Below are 17,668 nucleotides of genomic sequence, written 5' to 3' on the forward strand. Positions count from 1 at the left end.
GCTTTGTATATTTTCACTGTAACTTATGTTCTCTTTTTTCCACAGAGGAACTTCTTATTTTTAATAACATTATTTTTGCCCATAAATTTCCAGTACATTTGAACATCTGTTCATCTGTCTGGCACATCAGATTTTTGCTGACTTAAGCTAACATTATAGTTGTTTGTTAGGACACTACAAAAATAATATTCTTTGCTGAACAATTCTTGTAAACGTTACATCTTTCTGGTAACTCTTAGCAAACTAGCATTTTTTCTTCTCAGCATGACTCCTAGGACACTTTGGGAGTTTAACTCATAACCAAGTTACAGGCCTTATAAACTCTGGTGCATAGGCTAACAGGTAGGATATGCAAAAATGGGCATATGAGGGTGAGGCTGGGTTACAAGTGGCCCTTAGTGTCCAAGTCTATGTCATTGTCAAAACGCTCTCCTAAGCAACAAGGTAGAATATAGGGTGATAGTTGAAACAGAGGAAGAACACTTACCATATTTATAAAATGCAAAGCCAGAGGAGAGTTTGTTGGGATAGTGAAATTATTAGTGCCCATCTACATTAGTTAAGTGCCTGTTTGAGATCTCCATTACACATTCTAAACAGGTTTGTAACACAGATCTCAACTTTCCCTTTGAGTTTTAAACTTGTTAAAAAAAACACCCAGTTTAGTCCAAAGCACATTTTAAAATATCAGATTATTATTTTATTGAGAAAAGATCCATAACAGAAGAAAACGTCTCAGGTTAGCTTCTGCAGCTGCTGGCTCTGACAGTCTGTGTTATGAGGTTATGCGGTGAATTAGGCTGCACTGGATTCTTAGGGGAACTTCTTTGGAAGCAGCTCTACAATACCAGTTTGGGGATTAAACATCTTAAACCTCTCTCCTGGGTGTAGTCACAGATTGTGCCCAGAATAATTTAGACTCACAGTGATTTGAGCACATGGCTCTAAAGGACTGGAGCAGCATTAAGCTGCCAACCTAACACAAGCTGCTGCTGTGACCCTGCCAATGAAAAGAATCAAAGGAGTTGTTCATCTTTGTAACCCCTACCCCAACTCCTGGTAAGTGCCAATCTTCTCCTACCATGGTCAGTTCAGGAGTTACTCTAGCAAACTGCCACGGGCTGCAAGGTAGTAGGGATGAGTCAAGGAGAAGAGGACCAGGTCTAGGACATGTACACAGTTATAGCACACACAAAGCAGGAAACTTGTTTACATGAGTTTGCCATTCCTTTAAGCAGCTCTGCAGCTTTCCCTTTGGGCTTATGAACTGGGCTAACTTTTCTGCAGCCTCACAACTGAACTGAACTGGATTTGGACTAGATACCATGAGGTGAAAATCGCCAACCCTTATTATTAATTCTCTAAGCTATCCTGCTCGGGGCAGATGTTGTGTTGCTGGAGGCCTTGTCCTAGCCTTCAATGCAGGCTGGATCAAGCCTGTTGGGCTTTTCTGATTTAATGAGTTATTGTTATTTGTTTTTAATCTGTGATGCACCCATATGCTAATGACACATCATATGCAGCCATATATGGTAAACAGAAACATTGATTTGTGAGAACTTGTAGTGTAGGCAACCCGACTATAGTTTGGGGTAAGTATAAATGAATGCAACTGGAAATAAGCCACCATGAGAACCCATGTAAAAACTCAAGTTCAGGTTACACCAGCATTTTTTTAGGTTAAATTCTTTTAAAAAAGCGTTTCAAGCTCCAAGAAAAGCACATACTTAACGTTAGTGTTGGTGCAAATGATGTATTCAATCTCATCAGAATAAGGATTCTGAAAAGTGAAGCTGCTGGTCCTGATTAACATCCACTCCCGGTTTTTGGTACGAAAACGATACATCACAGATAGGACTTGGCCTTTCAGTTTAACAACCTGAAAAAGTTTTTGTAAAGGTCAGAGACAGCAGACTGATACCTGACGTAGAAACAAATAATACACCAACAACAACTAGTGGATTTCAGATTGAAACTGTGCAAAGATACAGCTACAATTTGGATGTATTCTTTATACAAACCCAACAACCCAAGTCCACTCTGTGTTTGCAGTTAGCCCCATAAGGTCTAAACTGACATATCCTGGATTACAAAATACCCTCTTCTAATTTACATATAAAGACCAATGGATTGTGTCTTTATCCCAATGGGAAGGCATTACAACAAGGCTTTACTGTGGAACACGTATCAAAATATATTATGAGAGAAATAAAACCACAGCATCTTTTATCATACGAATATTTACACATAATCAGAAAACAAATTTTGCACAATGTACAAAACAAATGCCAAGAGAAAACATTAATTTTCATGATGTTGTCTGGCTACTTACAATTCCACTTGGCTGCCTGGCTACCTGTTCTATTTGCATTGCACTGCTCACACTTTAGTATCATAGCTACGGAAAAGCTCTGAGGAAGGGATACTTAAGAAACGTACTTTGCTTTTCTTCAAACATGCTAGAAGTCAGACACGCTTCCATTGCAATGATTAAAATTTTCTGTCAGACGTGGCATGCCAAAGCATCTGATTCTGAAGCACCTCTGTCTGAATGTGTGTCTATAGCCATTTAAATTCCTGAACGTCTACCTCCCATATCCCCCTGGGTAAAGTCTAGCAATATATCCCTAGGCTACATCCATTCGCCTGGGATGTTTTTGAAAGATAGCACAGTCAAAGCAGATGGGTCTCATACAACTGTTCATTATAGTCATGTCTTTTGATGTCTGGACGGTCAAGACATATCTGCCCATCTTCTGGGTTGGAAGATTCTTTGTTCTCATGTAGTTCCTGTGTTCGGACACAGTCTATCTATAGGCTCCAAACACATTATATTCTCCCTCTTGCGATACCCATGAACATCACCACACAAATATAAGGTTCTTCAAAAAATCTATTCCCCCTCTCAAGAAGCGTCCATTCTTATCTCAACATGTGAGGAAGTCACATGCATAAATCCTTGAGCACTGAGACAGAGCACACCACAGGGACTTATGGACTTGCAGCCACAGGGCCTTTGGTGAATTTTTAAGATGGAAAACCAACTGAAGTCAACTGAACTTTAGGGCATTTTTAAGTCTCTTTTGTTCTGCTCATTAGCTGGGGCCGAGGATCTGGCCCTGCTCCTGTATTTCTTGTATAGCCAAATCTTCCATTGGACTCCTCACTTGTTCTTAGCAGTGATAGTGAATGTTTTAAAATTTTGCCTATTTCTTTCCTGCATGTAGGTAGGCACAAAAATAATAGTTTATTTCAGGTTTTGTCCCCATTGTACCATCATTTTTACAAACAAATAAAGAAAAAAAAAAAAAGTGGCATAGAACAGCACTGAATTTATCCAGCTGCTTTAAACTCCCATATAACATAACAATTCTCCAATAAATGATTAAGGGCTTTGAAGAAATCCCAAGGGGAAGAATTCTAACACTGATCTCATGAATAAGCACAGACAGGAAAATATTGGCCAGGATAAAGATGATGAAATTCCATAGTCACCCCACTAAACAGGTGAGACAATTGCCAGAGGGCAAAAAAAGAAACAAGAGAGATTTGAATGCAGAAATAAAAAGTACTGTTTAAACCTGTACAAAGTAATAGGAATAAACCTGGGAGAAGAAATCAGGAAGAACATTACAAAACTTTACCAAGAAAACCCTTGAGTAAGAAACCCAGCACTAAGAACAAAAACTACAGAGGAAAAAGGTTATCTGAAGATCTAGAAAAAGACAGGAAGGACTTGACAGGGACAAGATAAATAATTACAGAAAAGTGAAAGGCAGAGACAAAAAACCACGAGGAGGCATAGGGTGAACACACTGCCCCGACTGGTACTGCTGCGGGGGAAAAAGTCTGTGTCTCTGGTGTGCTAGGCATGAACACCTGAGAAGAACATATGTCTGCAACTGCTAGAAGAAGAAATATAGCTTCTTCGGGTTTTGGTATGACTTACATCTTATGATGAGACTTGGAAACAAACAAACAGGCAAAACAATAAATCAAGACCAAGGACATTTCTAAGACTGTGAATAATTAGCATGGCAATGTGCCAGCAATTTCACAAGGAGGAGGGGTGGAAGACAGGCCATGCTTATAGTGGAACGAACACAATGAATACATGCTCCATTATAATACAACTTAAGGCATTTGTGACGAAGACAGAGTAACAAGTTAACAGTTTGCTTGTTATCTAAACCAGAATTGGGATGTTTGGTAATACAGGACCAAAGTTCCACCCTTGGTTGCACAAGTTCCACTGAAGTCAATGGTAGTTGTGTGTGTGTGTAATAAAAGAAGAATGGAACCTCGTCCTACAGGGGAAACAATGAGGCTTTGATGATGAAACAACAGATGATCCCAGAATGGACCATCAGATCCCAAACCCCATGAACTCTCTTGAAAGCTTGGCTCTGGATCCAAATTGTGTGGCTTGGGCCCATCTCTCAATGTGACATACACAACTGACTTTAAAACAGAAATAAACTAAACAAATAAGGTCTAAAGCAGTGGTTCTCAACCAACAGTCCGGGGCCCCCGGGGGGGGGGGGCCGCGAGCAGGTTTCAGGGGGGCTGCCAAGCAGGGCTGGCGTTACACTCGTTAGGGCCCAGTGCAGAAAGTCAAAGCCCTGCCACGCAGGACTGCAGCTCGGGGCTCTGAGCCCCACCACCTGGGGCTGAAACCAAAGCCTGAGCGACTTCGCTTTGCGATGCCCCCTGTGGCATGGGGCCCTCGGCAATTGCCCTGTTGGCTACCCCTTAATGCCAGCCCTGACTTTTATATGCAGAAAACCAGTTTTTGTGGCACAGCTGGGCCGTGGAATTTTTATAGCATGTGGTGGTGCTAGGGGGAGGCTCAGAAAGAAAAAGGTTGAGAACCCCTGGTCTAAAGAACCTTTCCTCTCATAGCTGCATTGTGATCACGTTATGTCTTGTCCATGATTTGATAGTCCGAGTCTAATTCAGAAGAAATGTTATGTTTCTTGAGATCTGGCTAAGCCATTCAGCTGACGCTTAGCTGGGCCACATGCAATTATTTTCTGCAGTTTTACAGCAGGGTAGGTCATGTAATGCCTCAGGAAGGAAGGAGGAGATTCTATGCAACTAAATGCTGCAGCCCATAGTGGAATCCTAATCCTCACCCATTAGGATTTGTTTGTTTTATTAGTAGTCTGTAGCCTGACTTTGCTAACAAGAGTTATCCTCAAAGAAATCTGGTGTTTACTCCATCTGGCTGCTGACAACCATTTGAGGCGGGAGAATTGCTCTAATCTAATTTTTTCAAAAAGTTCTATTTTAAATGGGTCCACTGGATCCCTGGTTACATAGACAGAACACAAGGAAGAGACACAAACTTCAGTAATGCCCAGGATAATAAAACCTATTCATCCTACTGACTATGTCCAGAACAATAAAACCTATTCATCCTACTGAAAGCTCAGGGTTAATGTTTTACTTAAAATAAATCCTTTTGTAGTTTCAATCCAATAAACCATATCCTTTTATCAACAAATGTTCTACCACCACACCCACTGTAAAGAATACAGAACTTGGTGTTGGTGTCCATTCTGAACGGTTTCCTACTAGATATTAGATAGCTGTCCTCTGGAACCTTTTGATACAGAACTCTATTTGTTGTTCTTGGCCTTGAGAACATATCATTCTGCCTTAATTTTCCCACCCCGATGAATGAATTTATCTTCTCTAGGAAATAAAGGCTCTGAGATGGATACTGGCAATCAACCAACAACTGTAAATCCCTCTCACTCTGCTATGCACCAACCTGCTTTTGACAGCATCAGCAATTTAAGAATGTCAACTTTAAAGAGGAGTTTTAAACAAAGGTTGCTGGAAATAATAGTCACCATTTGAATAAAAAAAAATTCTTAAGGCTAAACTATCAATAACAAAACAAACTGTAACGATCTATTGCTCTGCAATCTGAAATAAGCAAACATTAACTTTGTAATAATATATAAAGCATGAAAGTCTTTGGTGGGAAAAACCTGAACTGTCTTAAAACAGTGCACACAAACACGATAACACAAGAGGATTCAAAGCTAATGTTTAACCTCTATTAAAAAACAAAAAAATCATCAGAAATGAAAACCATCTGGTGTATGGTTAAATTGTTTAATTCAGTCTTTTAGTCACTGATGGAAATAGCCTGGATTGCATGGCTACTGTACTAAATATAAATATTAAAAGAAGGAATACTCCACCAAAATAGAGGCAAAATGATTTAGTGGATTGAACCTGGGATGCAAAGCCTGGAACTCCACACTTTTACTCTCTGGCTCTTCCAACTGCTTGCTGTGTGACCCTGAACAAGACACTTAAGCCTTGATCCATCAAAATATTTAAAACTAATGAACTGCCACGGACTTCAATGGTGCAGTATCAGGAGGCCCTTATGGCCTGATCTAACTCCCACTGAAGTCACTGAGTGCCTATTCATTAACTTCCATTGCAGCTAGATTGGCTGTCTCGGGGTATGTTTACACTGCAGTTAGGATGTGCGACTGTTTACAGTATATGTAGACATACCCAAGCTAGCTTTCATCTAGGTCGCTTGCTAAAAATAGCAGTGAAGCTGTGCCAACGCAAGTGGCAGCATGGGCTTGCCATCCAAGAACGTACCCAGGGTCCTGGGCAGGCTTGTACTTAGGTGGCTAGCCCGTGATGCTGAAACTTCGCAGCTGTTTTTAGCAAGCGCGCTAAATCAAAGCTAGCCCAGGTATATATCTACACATGCTGCAATCACACTCCTGATTGCAGCACAGACATAATCTCTGAGTTGCAGATTCACAGTCTATAAAATGGGAATAGTATTGTATGAATGATTTTCCTCATACAGCTTTTATGGGGTTTAGTTTTGTGCCATGCTTCAAATAGATAATTGTCTATATACATCCACTGCTAACCTGAATCCAGACTGAGAACCACTTCCATATGTTATGTGCCTTTTATTACTTTATTCTGTATTTCATTTCTTAAAATGATTTATACAGGTCCAAATTCATAGCTGGGTAAAACTGGGACTGCTCCACTGAAGTTTATGGAGTGGGTAAAATTCCCATTGACATTATTGGGAGCGGAGTTAGGCCAGCCCTGAGAGTATCTGAAAATTCCTTTCTCTGGATGTATATGTGCCTGTATCTGTTTCTGATTTGCTGTTTTAGTACTTTCCTCTTAAACATTTGGTTTAAAAAAACATGGGAATGGAGCCAGTTTCAACTCAAAAAACCATATTCTTGCTGAAGACAACCAATCCCTTGTGGCTCCCATTGACTTCAGTGGGCTCTACGCAGGCATATCCGGAGCCACACTATGGCTCTAAATATGCCCTGAATATTCATTTATATTTTAGAAATAAGAATGAAAAGAACATTTAAAACAATGCGATTTTTCTGAAAATGTAGCCCCTTGAAGATGTGTGTATAATCCAGTTTAAACTACTGGATTTACAGAGATTAATATTAATAGGAATTAACCCATGCAATACACCCTCTACTCCTAGATATCAGAACTGACCCCTGGTATTGAGAAACGAATGTTAGGTTCTGCATAAAAACTAGAAAAAAACATAAATGTAGGACAGTACCTGTTGGAAACTCTCTCTCAAATGGCTTTGATCTTCCGGATGGCAGAATTCTAAAATGTCTTTTCCCAGAAGATCCTAGAAAAGCACAATATAAAACTGTAAAAATACAAACCTGTGTGCTGATCCTACAAGGCGTTAGTTTAGAGAGTAATCCTTGCTCGCACACGTAGTCACATTACCTTCAATTGGACTACTCACCTGAGTGAGGGTTTGCAGGATTGATGCCCTACATTGCATTTGGGCTGTTGCAAAGACATATGTATTTCCTTTAAAAACAGTTTCAAGTGAATTTTTAATGCTCGTTAAAAGGTGCCAGGTTGATAGCCCTGAGGACACTGAAATCCTCTATGAATCCAACAACATTCACTTTAATATACTGTTTTGTTTGAAGAATTTACAGTAACGCTAATTCAAATCAATATGAAAGGGAAAGTAAAATGATCAGGTAAGGACAAAATGTCTTGCCTGCGAACTACAATTGTTTAGATATGGAAACTGTAGTTTTCTTTGAGATTAAAAGATAACATGCTGTTATCTATGAGAAAGCCATCACAGAGCTCATTTAGTATCCAATTATATTACCTTAAAATTTATTCAAAGGAGCAGACATGAGCCTCAAGGAAAATAAGCTTCATAATGGAAGTCTGCTTGTTGTTCGATAAACTGGTAGAGAAGTTAAAATCGACAAATGTAAATCTCTCAAAGCAGAATTTATATTGCTTTAATGTCTTAATTTGAAAGATATAATTTGAAAGCTGCCTGGGATTTGAACCAGTTCAGTGCTAAAAAACAAACAAACACTGAATCCAAAAAGGATACAATGATATCCCCTGTAATTCATAGAATCATAGAATATCAGGGTTGGAAGGGACCTCAGGAGGTCATCTAGTCCAACCTCCTGCTCAAAGCAGGACCAATCCCCAACTAAATCATCTGATAATAATTAAGGGGAAAGCTCTTAATTTTAACGATGTGTGAACAGTATGGCAAAATAAATAACATGAGAATACGAACAGCTAGAGATCAACTGAACTGTTGCATCTTTTGGAAGTTATGTTTTTATTTGCAAACACAGATAGAGAATTTCCTTAATTAGTTCTCACCAATCTCTCAGTTTTAAAACTAGGAACTGACCTGTGGTTGGTAGCCAATCACACTGATACATCTTGGATCAACAAATGTGATTATTCCATCAGAGTTGTGTCTAGACAAGAACTCGGTAGGAACAGACATTCCATTCATGTCCATGCACACAGGTGAGCTAGTTACCTAGGACATACAATCAGATAAACATAATTTTGAAAAGGAACAGTCACCATAAGTAGAGGTTGCTTTTTCATTTGAAACAGCAAAATCTGTTAGTTTATTGACAACTATTTAAAGGGTTCATAAATAAAACAAGGACATGAATAAAATGAATCTGAAATGGCTTCAGTCTAATCCACAGCAGAAAAACATCGCTCCATTACACGCACCCTGGACTTACAGAACAATATGAAAACAAGCCTAAAAATGCCTCACAAAGAAGGTTCTAACAGCTAACTCAAGGAAGTTCCCAAAGAACCGTGACACAGTTCTCTCCCATTGGGCTCTTAAGGCATGTCTACACTGCAAGAAGTGTGATTATAGCACAGGTATGCCTCCCCATGCTACAATCACACCTTCACTTGCAACACAGACCTAACGTTAAGGGCATAATGCTAACACAGCAGATATCACCGTTAAAAGAAAAACGGATTTTCTGTACATTTTCATCAAGGTTCTTCAGAAAGAATGAAGCATTTCCAGGTTCCTACTTCAGATCTATGCAGCCAGCCAAGTTAATCTACTTCTATCCATTTCTACGTGGGCTAAGAGCGAGAACTGTCTTTACTGTGACTTTCTCTTTCATCCTAAACAACCAGGTCTGTTAAAGAGGCACAAGCAATCTGTACAAAATTTCTTTTTGATCTCTGCTCTGTAGCACAATAGCATAAAACGCCAGTTAATAGAGTAGGGAGGTGATTAGCTGTCACTTTATGGCTTACTATTTGGAGTGCACAGTTTTAAAATTTGTACACCTTGATTCCTTTGTGATTAAACTTGTCCACCGAGCCACTGCTTGCCTGCCCTTTCCTTCACTCACTGAGGGCCTGCTGGCTATTCTCTTATGGAACAGATGTTTTGACGCTCCACGAGTTATTAATGGGATTTCTGGGCAAGCGTCTATTTTGGCATCTGTAACATCTGCAAACTCCATAATTTCCTTCTGTCCACCACTTGAGTATTTTATCTTTGAATGCAAGTGTGATTAAGTGAAAAATGTCATAGCAATGCCACAAAAATAATGTATCGCACAGGAGACACTATCTGCAGAAGTGATAACATTTCCAGTATGATGCTCATCTGAACAGATATTGGTTTGGCAGCTACACTCCAATGACACTGTCATTCTGCCATTAAGAGGGAACAATGCCATCCTAACAGATGGGCATGAGTGAAGGCCAACAAAAACCATGCATTAGGATCAAACGTTTTTACTAATGGCATGATTCCCAGACAGGAACATAAAAATGGCTTCCTTATTATAATTGAAAAGGTTCACCACTGCTGCTCCAGCTCCAAACTCTGATCCACTAGGACTCCATTAGCAAGGGATGAAGGGAGGGAAAATACAGGACACACAGATTGCCTCAAATTTGGATATATTGATCAAATGAGATCTAAAAACCTATTTACACTACTTTCAATGGACTTCTGCGCATGGATCTGCCATACAATATCTCAGCAATATTAAGTGATTATGTGTGTAGAATTAAGTTATGCTTTGAAAAGGATTTAACTACTTAGGGCCTCTTGACTGCATTAATTTTATTGTTTTCAAATGAGCTTTTGCAACTACAGGTTTTCCAGCCAGTTAATTACCCTTTTAAATCAGCAACTAAAGAAAATCTATTCACAACAGTTTCCACCCTCTGACGTTTCCCTTGTCAGGTACCCAGGAAACTTCCAGAAAGAATCATTTCTACAGTCCATCCAATTCCAAGTGAGTCACTTGGTTGGGCACAGACATCATAGTCTTGCGCTTTTTGTGGCATGGTACAGACACTAATCTTCTAACCAGAGCCTGTCAGAATCTTATATAAAACTGTACTACAACATTGACTAATGTTTTCAGCAGCAGTGGATGTAATAAAAGAGTGTTTTTACCTGAAGCCTCCCTATTGCCACAAGGCAATATTTGCTACCTTGTCCCACTTCTGCATCTTCTTCTGGTATAGTCATTCCTAAAATAAACAACACCACCACTGTTACTGCTAGGAAAGGTGAATAAACAGAATCACTTACCTGTTTTTATAGATGTTTTCAATTTTACAAACTAGTCACTATCTTCTGGCTTCAATTAGACAAAGGGAAACACATACACAACGGTCACTAGACTCTGATGCTGGCAATAATATTTTGATTAATATTTCTTTTCAGATTATTACTGCAAGATGTAACTTATGCATTTTTCTTTGGTATAGTATACACCAAATATCAGCTTTAAAAGAAAGGTACAATGTGGATTACACACCAACTTCAACATTTAGACTGGTTACCTGCCTTTGCATTAAATGGATTAGTTTCCTTTATTATAAAATATCCAGCATGCTTTGTTATGCTGAAAGGAAATAGCAGATTGAAAAACATGGGTATTTCATTAAACTCTATTTGTTTTCAGTTTTTCAATGGGATTAACTATTACAGACATGAATAATATCAAAGCACACGTGTAGGCTATTTTCCACTCGTGTTACACAAATAGAAATGCTCTTTACATGAGTGTTGTTTAGATATTATTTGGTTAAGCCTTTAGTAAGTCGATTTCTCAATCTAAGTTTTGAGTTATCCACTTCCTATGATACATTTAGGAAAAACTCTTCTATTGGTAACATTGTTGATTTATTTTAAGCTATTTCCAAGCTCTTTTCCCAATGTTTATTGGAATTAAGACACAACAGAGAATGAATCATTTTAAAAAGCAGCTTAATGTGTTAGTGAAGTTACCTGCAAAGTAAGCTACCAGTTATGAAGCAACAATCATGTTCAGAGATTATCCTCATGACATTTATGCTTCCTAATAAAAGTCAATCACACTGCATGCAACCTTGAACTGTTTTTAACATGATGCATATGAAAAAACCCTAAAAACACTGGTAATTTTAGTGATGAGGTTTCCCAGATAAACAGTTCATACTAATAAGCAGTGTTATTTGACCACACAGTTTCTGAACATTGGCACAGAAAGTATTTTCCACTTTCCCACAGTTATAGGACACAGTAAACTGTAAATGAATATGCAAGAAAATAATGAGTATTTTGTGCAATATACAGGGCCGGTTCCAGGCACCAGCCCACCAAGCATCTGCTTGGGGCGGCGCCTGGAGGGGGGCGGCGCGGCGGGGCGCTCCGGCCCGAGAGTGGTGCCGCGACTGGGCTCGCCGCCCTCCCCGCGGCGCTCCCGCCGCCGGGGAGAGCGGAGCTGCAGCGGGCTCGCCGCCCTCCCCCCGGCGCTCTGGACGGTCGATGAGAACGGGGCCCCGGCTGGGCTCGCCGCCCTCCCCCTGGTGCTCTGGCCGGTCGGGGAGAGCGGAGAGCCGCGGCGGGCTCGCCGCCCTCCCCCCAGGACTCTGGCCGCCGGGGGCTCTCGGCCCTCCCCCCGGCGCTCTGGCCGCCGGGGAGAGCAGAGAGCCCCGGCTGGGCTCGCCGCCCTGCTCCCGGCGCTCTGGCCGCCGGGGAGAGTGGAGAGCCCCGGCCGGGCTCTCAGCCCTTCTCCCGGCGCTCTGGCCGCCGGGGGCTCTCCACTCTCTCCCCGGCACTCTGGCCGCCAGGGAGAGCAGAGCGCCCCGGCCGGGCTCTCAGCCCTGCTCCCGGCACTCTGACCGCCGGTGAGAGCGGGGAGCCGCGGCGGGCTCGCCGCCCTCCCCTCAGCGCTCTGGCTGGTCGGGGATTGCGGGCCCGCGGCTGGGCTCGGCACCCTCCCCTGCTGCGTTGGGGGGAGGGGGGGGCGGCGAGTGGCTTTTTTGCCTATGGCGGCAAAAAAGCCAGAGCCAGCCCTGGCAATATACTCAGTCACTTGTCATTTTGTTCATTGCTCATAGCGAAGAATACATTCTGAGGCCCACATTCTGACTCTCGGGTAATTATAATTAGCTCTGATTTCACCTGTAGATTTCAAAGGGACTTTACAACGGATAAAAAGATTTATTGTCTTCCTTCTACAGATGGTGAATGTGAGGCACAAGTGATTTGCCCAAAGGTACACAAGCTAAAGAGACAAGATGGGTGAGGTAATATTTTTTTATTGGACCAACATCTGTTGGTGACAGGGAGAGCGTGAGAGAACTGTGTAACTCAAAAGCTTGTCTCTCTCACCAGCAGGAATTGGTCCAATAAAAGACATGATCTTGCCCACCTTGTGGCTCTAATATCCCGGAACTGACATGGCTACAACACTACATACAAGAAGTTAAAAGCAGAGCTGGGAATAAAACCCGCATCTCCTACCCAATGTGGCACCCTTCCTCTTAATGCATTCACAGATCCTAATTTGGCCCTTAATGAGCTTCTTTACATTTAAAGCTCTTTGATGTTTCTGAATAAAAGCCATACACGTCCTTTGACCCATGCTCAGGAGTTCTATGCACAGACCAAGCTAGTATACGAACTTAAGGGAACACTTTAAAGGAATCACACATTAAATAGAGAGTTTTAAAACACATCGAGTCCCATTTGTCCATACTATTTTTCAAATGAAGAGTTTATTTTGCAGACTTGGAAAAGGCGGTCCCCTGGATAATTCAGGATTTGATTCTCATTTTACTAAGGATCCTTACACAACTCTGGCAGGGTAAAGAACTCTTAACGTGAACATAAGTTACATTTACACCTACTTCAAGGCCCCTTTACACTCTCTTACTAACATTAAGACCCCTTTGAATCCCGAATCAGGCCCATACAACAGTTAAGTTAAAAAGTAATACCTTTAGCAGAACAAATAGGACTACAATCTATAACAAATATAATTACAATCTCTGTTCTATTACAACTACACATCCCACGCTGCCTGAAGAATATTCATCTCCATACATCAATGAAAGACATTAACACACGTCTGCACCAAGGATAAAATAAAGCACCAATATGAAAACAGAGCTACTGAGGCATGGTGTAGGGTTTTTGGTTTTGTTTTCACTGCTGTGTTTATGCACAGTGGAAGTCTTTCTCAAGTACTGAATTTAGTCGTCATCTGATGGCATAAAGCAGTTTAAAAACACACACAGGGACAAAGTCTGGCTACCTGTTATGAAAATGGAGGTAACTGTATCCTGAAAAAGAAGGACCAAGCACATGTACTTAAAGCTTTATACACTGACAAATACAATTCTATTAGTAAAGGCCAGGGTCCAAAAACGTATAAAAAAACTCTTTTGCATGGAAACACTATTTTCTCACAGAGGCCAAAAGTAGTCCTCCTGGGGATTGTGTGCAACCTGCAGGAGATGTTAAGCAGAATCCATTATCCCGTCCCCCTATAATGCTGTGAACAATAATCTGAAAATAGAATTGTATACAGGAAAAACAAATGTAAAAGTCACGATGGACAATGAAAGAAATAGAAATAGCAGGAGGAGCATATACATTGGTCTCAACGATTATTATTAATACAACAATATCACTTATTTTTGAGCTGCACGCCCCCCCCCCCCCTGCCGCCAATACTTTTAAAAATATGAGGCACCTCTGCCTTGAGATGTTTATGGGATTAATTTTCAGAGACGCTGAGGACCTGCTTTCCCCCACTGACTTCAATTTAAGGGTGTTTGGCTCCTCTGATATTTTTTGGTCTAAATATGTATTTAAGCTCTTAAATTTAGGCAGTCAGGTTGGATAATGTTGGCTGAAGACGCTCATTTTTATAATGGTGTTTTCAATCTAAAAATAACATTTTTAAGGTATTTCCCCTCAGTTTCAATGAGCTTTCTTATAGTTTCCTTAAAGACACAGTATACCACGAAAGAAGGCAAAAGCTATGCAGCTGGATGGTTTCCATTTCTCATAATCTTTTTGCTGATGTGTTCAATAACACTTTCCCTTTTTTGGAACTTGGTTCACATCCACGACTGCCCAAATAAACCCAAAGCAACATAAACAATCTCCAAAATTAAACCTAGCAAAGGAATGTCATTCCTGACTGAGCTCAGTGTTGGCAAGGGGAGCTGTTGTTCTAAAATTCACTTTTTTTTCTTCTTTTTTTGTTTTGTTTGCGAGGTGGATTACATTAAGTCCATGCAACACAGTGAAAAATGTATTAGCTGGGTTATCCCACAAGACACACTATGCATAAAAATCTAGCTGCCTGGAATTAATCAGTACATGACCCAGTGAATTGCTAACCCTTCCCAAAGCTTCTAGAGCAAAAAATATGCCAAAATGATTACCTGCTCGCCTGCTCAAAGTAATTTAGGTGCTACTATTGGTAGGATTCCATGCAGTATATTTTTGTTCTGGATGGAAATTGTTTTCCTTATTTCTTGCCGATGGTTATAAAGATGCTATTTTACACCGGTGTGAATGTGCGTAGGGGACCTGTACTTCCCCTATAATACATTCCCTATTAAATGTACTCAGATTTCATAAGAATAGGTAAGCCAGATCTATGCACCGGTCCCATCATTACTTCATCTAACTCTTAACACAACGTGATTTGTTAGAATCTGCAGTTGCCTAAAAATTAGTAATTCCAAAAGCGTTCCAAAAATTTGTACCCAGGAGAAAGGCTATAAAACTGGCCTATTAATAACATAAACAGAATAAACACACATTATTCACATTCTTACATGAAGCCATTAGAAAACTTTATTTCTCAACACCAAAACACATGCTGCTACTAACAAACAAATGTAGCACTACAATTGAACCAATTAACATCAACAACTTACAAAGCTAAACATGAAAATAAATCACAAATAGAACACTGTGCAACCAGAGGCTATGTTGAATTTAACAGTATCACTGTGTGCTAACAAGCAGTTTCCCATAAGGTAAAGGCATGTGTTTAAGTGGACATAAGGAAGTGACTTTTTAAACAGTCCCTGATTAGTTTCCAACTTGGTCCTAACAACAGAATGCCATTATCTCCTGTCCTTCTGCAACCCCACAACCCTGTACTCCATGTGTCTGTATAGATGCAGAATAATGACTTGTGAATTTGTGATTTCACTATATCAGCGGTTCTCAAACTTCATTGCACCATGACCCCCTTCTGACAACAAAAATTACTACAGGACCCCAGGATGGGGGACCGAAGCCTGAGCCCGCCCAAGCCCCGCCACCCCGGGGGTGGGCAAAACCAAAGCCCTACCTCCCCAGGCCGGGGGGCCAAAGCCAAAGGGCTTCAGCCCCAGGCTGAGGGCCTGTAACCTGATCCCTGCTGCCTAGGGCTGAAGCCCTCGGGCTTGGGTTTTGGCCTTGGGCCTCAGCAAGTCTATACCTGCCCTAGTGACCCCATTAAAATGGGGTCGTGACCTACTTTGGGGTCCTGACCCACAGTTTGAGAATCACTGCACTATATTAAACTGAAAAATAGATATTTTATGATTGTTCACAACAGTGGAATTAAAACATACACAATATACCATTGCATTATTTTATACCTCCATTATAATAATAACATTATTATTACCTGTACAGTACCATTCATGTGCATGGCACTTTAAAAGATAATATCTCTTAAATAGGTGTATGCAGGAATCTAAGTCCTCAAAAAATCAAAAAGGACCAAAAAAAATTTCAGTGGGTCTTAACATTGTGGGGGATGGGGGAAAAGAGTACTTGTGAAAAATTCTGAAGACGAGTGAGTCACTTTTTAACAAGCATTAACAATTACAGTGCTGTAAAGAGTATTCAAACTATTTTTTGTTTTGTTTTGTTAAAAGGAACAGTTTTGCACAAACTTTTCAATTCAAGCCAAAACTTTAAAATAACCTAACTACTTTGGCATTTTGTGGCTAAGTAGTTACTGTAAGTCTGACTTGGAAGACTAGAAATGAATCAATAATTGCAAGACAAAAAGCTAAAGACAAAACCAAAACAACCCGCCCCAAAAAACATCACCCAAAAGAAATACAGAATTCTGTATTATTTGAAACTTTGTTTACTAGGATTTTCAATCTTTAAGTGCCCTAAGGTACCCATCTATCTGACCCTTCTGATGACAAGGACTTCCCTGCAGTTTCCCTTTGGAAAAAACATTGGTCTTGGATTTGATTTATTCTTTACAAAACCAGTAACATGCTGACATACTGTAGTTTCTCTCAACTAAATATTTTCCATCCACTGCTATGTGATGAATAAAACGATTAGGAAAACATCACGTGGACTGCATAAAACTAATTTCCTTCCAGGAATATGATGCTTTAATTGAAAAAAGGCAAATGCTTGTTTTAAATTAAATTTAAAAATAATAGATTGGAAAAAAATAGAATTGGTATATTTTGTACATTTGGTTATTGGTTACAACACTTCTCATGCAATCAGAAGCACAGGTTCTTATAGCCAGTTGGCAGCAGACAAAACAAATGTAGGATCAAAGTCTGGAATGGATACTCAGCTAGTTTCAAATAGTGAGTCTTTTCCCCATATTGAAAATATTTCAGAACTGTATTTCATTATTTAATAGAAAGTACATCACATACAATAAGCAAATAATATAACTCCCTGGAAAAGAGAATCTGGATTTTCCAAAACCAACTTTTTCATTTAGTTTTTGACAAATGAATAGTTTTGAGAAATTTACCCCCTGTGCAGACAGTCTGCACAAGACCAATATACCACTTGCTCCTAAAAACAGATCTACATTTCCCCTACAGTTACTTACCCAGAAGCAAAGCCTGATGGCCAGGTTATGTACTTTGGGTGGTGGGGTGCTGCACTACCCCATGGGGAGCCCTAGTTAGGACTATCATGTACCCCCTACCCCCGGAGAGCACATGGAGTTTGCAAGCTGCCCCACACCTTGGGACTACACAGCCTGCATCTCCTAATGTG

At 40.4% G+C, this 17,668-nt stretch overlaps 1 protein-coding gene across 8 annotated transcripts in view; it reads right to left on the bottom strand.

The window, feature by feature from the left end:
• ARNT2 (aryl hydrocarbon receptor nuclear translocator 2) overlaps positions 1-17,668 on the bottom strand; it is a 137,772-nt gene that overhangs the window by 34,953 nt on the left and 85,151 nt on the right. For all 8 annotated transcript variants that reach the window (XR_004647578.1, XR_004647576.1, XR_004647577.1 and 5 more), the window contains 4 exons: positions 10,787-10,863; positions 8,732-8,866; positions 7,598-7,672; positions 1,728-1,879 (listed from right to left, as the gene is read on the bottom strand). Coding sequence is in view for 5 of the 8 variants with exons in the window: in XM_034784949.1 (XP_034640840.1) it covers positions 1,728-1,879; positions 7,598-7,672; positions 8,732-8,866; positions 10,787-10,863 (439 nt within the window). In the remaining 3 variants the exon portion in view is untranslated. The remainder of the gene's footprint in view (positions 1-1,727; positions 1,880-7,597; positions 7,673-8,731; positions 8,867-10,786; positions 10,864-17,668) is intronic.

The sequence above is a fragment of the Trachemys scripta genome, chromosome 10, assembly GCF_013100865.1.
Source record: "Trachemys scripta elegans isolate TJP31775 chromosome 10, CAS_Tse_1.0, whole genome shotgun sequence".
NCBI lineage: Eukaryota > Metazoa > Chordata > Testudines > Emydidae > Trachemys > Trachemys scripta.